Genomic DNA, 4,458 nt, shown 5'->3' on the forward strand with positions numbered 1-4,458 from the left:
TGGAGATACTGGAGATACTGGAGGAACTGGAGATACTGGAGGAACTGGAGGAACTGGAGATGCTGGAGGAACTGGAGGAACTGGAGGTACTGGAGGAACTGGGAGCTGTGGCGTTGTGGAGTCTGGTGGTCAGTGGTCAGTCTGTGGCTGAAGATGCTCCCGAGCTGCCTCAGCTCAGCGTGGAGAGGATGAGAGGGGTTGTCCATGATGGCTTTCAGCTTCCCTGGGATATGACTGGCCGTATAGTTGTCACAAAAGCACTCGCTGCAAAAGTAAGTTGTAACCACCTCTCAGAGAGGACGTCTGGTCGAGCAAAAACGGAAGTACGTTACAGGGAAACCTCTTGTATCTCCTGTGAACTTCCGCCATCAGAACTCCCACCTTTTGTGAGGACGCATGCTATTGGTGGATTGAGGGAACAAGCGGACGCTGATTGGCTGTTCACTATTGTCACTCAAACTGTCACCAAACAGTTACGAAAGCGTCAAGTGTTGTGAGCAGCATGTCCTACAGCACCGTGCTGTTGCTGTAGGTTACACTGATGTCAGTTAAAGACAGCAGATTTAACCCGAACTGTAGAGGTCATAAGGTATACTGTCGTTATTCTACGGGGAGACAGACAGAAAGCCCAGTAGTTATTCAGGGGTTGCATGTATTTATGCTGTGTCACACACAGTTAACGTTAGCCGAGGCCTAGCAGTTAGCGAGCTAATGTGACATTTCACCGAGGATTGCTGGAAAACTTCTCAGATGACTCAACCTCTCGACTGGTAAAGGTATTACAGTTACCTACTATCGGAAGTGCAAGCGTTATCAAATAGTGTATTATAACATGCAACAGGCACCTCCACTATTTCGAGCAAACCTAGCTGTTGTGCTACAGGTCAAAACTCACTGACCACTCACAGTCTAGTCTAGTCAAGTGTATTCTGCAGCCTGATCCAGAGTCTGCTAGTCAGGGCTGTGCTGTTGGTTCAGTGTCAGCAGGGTGAATGCGTGTAGTCTGTGAAAGCCATGATATTTCATGTGTCACAGTGTTGTATACTCAACCTCTCCCTCTCTGTGTCTGTAGATAAGTGCCCACAGGAAAAACAAACTCCATCCTCACTATGACAGCTCAGGAAGGAGAGGGATGGGGAGGCATCAGTATCCTTTAGAGGACATGTCCTTGGCATGAGTGTAACAGTGGTTAGTTGACATTCAAGATGAATCAACAGCATTTGCATTCAAATATATTAATTGCAAGGCTTTTAACAAGCAAAACTTGTAGACATCCACTGGATCCAGATATGAGGATATTGTGCTTTTTCTGTTTTATATTGTTGTAGATGGACTGTTAACCAGACAAAACAGGCTATTTAAAGATGACACCTTGGGCTCTGGGAAGTTGTGAAAAGAATTTTGACATTTTAATGATTAATTAAAAGTGCACGATAAAGCTGCACGATATGGTAAAAATAATAATAATTATGCAGTTATATTGATTTATATTAAGATTGTGATGTGAATTTATGCATCACAATTTTTCATTTTCACTGAAAAAAAACTTAAAATCATGATGATGTGACATCTGCTGGGGTCTGTATCAAACAAACATGTTTTATCTGGAGTTTGTAGGCCAGAGTATCACCTTGGAACTACAATACTTACTATACAATTACAATATAATGCTGTTTTCTCACACATCTTAACTTTATTAAAACACTGCAGCTTCTGCAATTTAGATATTGCACTTGCCATATGGTTATTTCGATACTATTTCGATTAATTGTGCAGCCTAATTAATAGACAAAATAAACTAGATAAGGTAAGACAGACTTTATTGATCCCCCACTGGGGACATTTACTTGATCCAGTTATAACATAGCAGATAAGAAAAAAAAAAGAAATGCACATAAAATAACAAAATAAAATAGAAAAATACAAGATATCGAGATAAAAATAGAATTAGGGTTGTATGTACACTATATACAGTATTCTATACAGATGTAATTTAAAAGGTCTTCAAATCAATAATGAAAGTAACCATTAGTTGCAGCCTTAGTTTGTACATCTGATCTTCTGATGTAATGGAAAAGTGACAGCAAAAGGCAAACTTGGATGCATTTGATGCAGTTCAAATGTGTTGCCACACATAAACATTCAACAGTAATTGGTGAATCAACTCAGCGCTCCTCAATCAGTGGTCCTCTTGTTTGTGCCTTTTCAGTATTGCCACAGTGGTACAGTACGCCCTTAACTCAGCATGCACCCTGACCTGTCCCCTCACCTGCACACGGACGAGTGTAATGAACTAATAACTCGTCTGAGGCAGTGCCACACGGAGGTATGTTCCTCTCTAAGTTCTTGTATTCCTGCATGCTTCATATGCCCAGAAAACAAAACAATGCAGATCTTGTTTCATGTCAACCCCACAGCACAATGTCCTGAAGTTCTTTGGCACGTGTAATGATGTGGACCGTGCTGTGCGTCAGTGCCTGAAGAAAGAGGTCTGTCAGTTATTTTTGTTTGCACTTTGTGAATAAGATACAAGAAGCACTCTGACTACTGACCTTTGGTTTTCTTTTTTTGCTTTCTGATCAATGTTTTCTTTGTTTGCTTACCATTCAACAGAGACTGGACAAGCGGGAGCGCAGCAAGAAACACGCGCAAGAGATGAAAAAGAGGCTGAAAGAAGGGCCTAAGGAGCAGCTCTGAAGGACATTTTACCGCAACTTTTCTACTGCCACTGCGAGTTAGAAGTATTAAAATATTGGAACACTGATTCATGAATGACACTGTGTAACAGGACTCTGCTGTTGGTTCATGTCAAGACAGAGGAACGGTTATAACTTCTGACACACTTTTGAGTTTTTGTCACCTGCACAGACTAAAACTTGTACCAGGACATTTTAGGTCAACATAAAAACAATAGCATCTAGTACTTTAGATTAAATATTTCTATTGGGGATCATCATTTATTTCTCTTCTGTTAGCAGCTCCATGAAAGAGATTAGTGTAGCTGGTGGCAGGAGCCTTTCATCAAACCATTATTTTAGTTGGCAGGACACCTCAGGAATATTCTGGTACCTGATTTATTCATGAAAACAGGGAGAATCCATTTCAGGGCATCAGAGATACATGTAAAAAAGACCCAGAACTGGGTTATTCTGTGTGAACACACCCATGAACATAGAAAACATTGAACATTGAAATTTTATTTAAATGGGGAATCATATTGATTCGTTACAAGTTTAATTTCTTTCAAATAAAGTGAAACTGTTGTGACCTAAATGGGAACCTTTAGTCACATGTTAGCCAGTGCTCATATAACAGAGAGAATGTCTCTGGTGTTGGATGTGGTTTTGACTGGGCGTCCCAGTAGCTCACCTGCTAGAGCATGCGCCCATATACAAAGGCTGAGTCCTTAACGCAGTGACCCAATAATGATTCAAACCTGTGGTCTTAATACCACAAACTGATACATCAGTGAGGACTCTTACTTCCTCACAACTAAAAGAGGAAATGCCAAGTAGCTGAACCGGAGTTAAAAGACAATAGCACTGAAAGATGTGACCAGGTTACTGAGTGTTGGTCAGCTGACTAAAAATGAATATAAAACTGTCGACAAAAGCCTAGTTATTGGTTTGTGAAATGTAATACAGAAAACACAGTGTTAAAGTACTGTTTCTTTATTTGAAGTGGCTCACTCTACCCATCACAACGTATAGATCAACCTTTGACAAAAATGTAATGTTTAAGGCACCCCAAGGTGTGTTTTGAGACAAAGGGGGGAGGAAATCATCATGAATGATGAAATACACGTACATGGGAGCATACATGATTTTGTTGTTATAAAAGACAGAAACAGAAATTTACCGAAATAGGCAGTCATTTGTAATAAATAATGGAAAAATGGGAGGAGGGCTTTTTTTCTAACTGATTTACTAATATCTTATGATTAAGCACACTTCAAACACATGCTGAGGAGGGTAATTGGGATCTGATTTCAAAGGAGAAATCAAAGTGAAGAAATGCATTTTTTTTAAAATCTCCGGTGACACAGGTCCTTCTAACCTTTCCTTGGTACCATAAAGCTAATCAACAATTTCATTAAATAAACCCCACAAAACCCAAACAACATCTGAGTGATTTTTTTAAGCCTGGTTGGCTTTTTTTTTGTCACAAACCTGCCAAACATGCAAGTTGTAATTGAACTGAATCGCTGTTCTGTAGTTGATTACTGTACATATTTGGCAAAATAGGATACAAGATATAATGAAACCGTAAAGGTTTTATTTTTCACGAACTTATGTGGAGGTGTGCAGTTGGTTAATGGGAGGACTTCATGACTTAAAAATATCCAATGATGCGTCATCAAGCCATTATTTGTTCCCTGTGATCAAACAGCAATAGCCACAAATAAAAAAAGACCTAAACTACCTCATGGAGCATTAACAGAGTCTTACATGCTTGAAA

General features: G+C 39.9%; 1 protein-coding gene across 6 annotated transcripts; it reads left to right on the forward strand.

The window, feature by feature from the left end:
• Positions 1 to 476: 476 nt before the first annotated feature.
• Positions 477 to 2,772, forward strand: cmc2 (C-x(9)-C motif containing 2). Of its 6 annotated transcripts, none has more exons than XM_051380554.1 (5): positions 477 to 770; positions 1,073 to 1,146; positions 2,256 to 2,326; positions 2,418 to 2,489; positions 2,614 to 2,772. In XM_051380554.1, the coding sequence occupies exons 2-5, from the start codon at positions 1,110 to 1,112 to the stop codon at positions 2,695 to 2,697; spliced, it is 264 nt and encodes an 87-aa protein (XP_051236514.1). In that variant the 5' UTR covers positions 477 to 770; positions 1,073 to 1,109; the 3' UTR covers positions 2,698 to 2,772. The 6 variants fall into 6 exon arrangements, with proteins under 6 accessions (XP_051236514.1, XP_051236513.1, XP_051236517.1 ...); XM_051380553.1 differs by having other exon boundaries at positions 478 to 776; XM_051380557.1 differs by having other exon boundaries at positions 481 to 776; positions 1,073 to 1,188; positions 2,210 to 2,326.
• The last annotated feature ends 1,686 nt before the right edge of the window (positions 2,773 to 4,458 follow it).

Source organism: Dicentrarchus labrax, unplaced genomic scaffold (genome assembly GCF_905237075.1).
Source record: "Dicentrarchus labrax unplaced genomic scaffold, dlabrax2021, whole genome shotgun sequence".
In the NCBI taxonomy this organism is placed as follows: Eukaryota; Metazoa; Chordata; class Actinopteri; family Moronidae; genus Dicentrarchus; species Dicentrarchus labrax.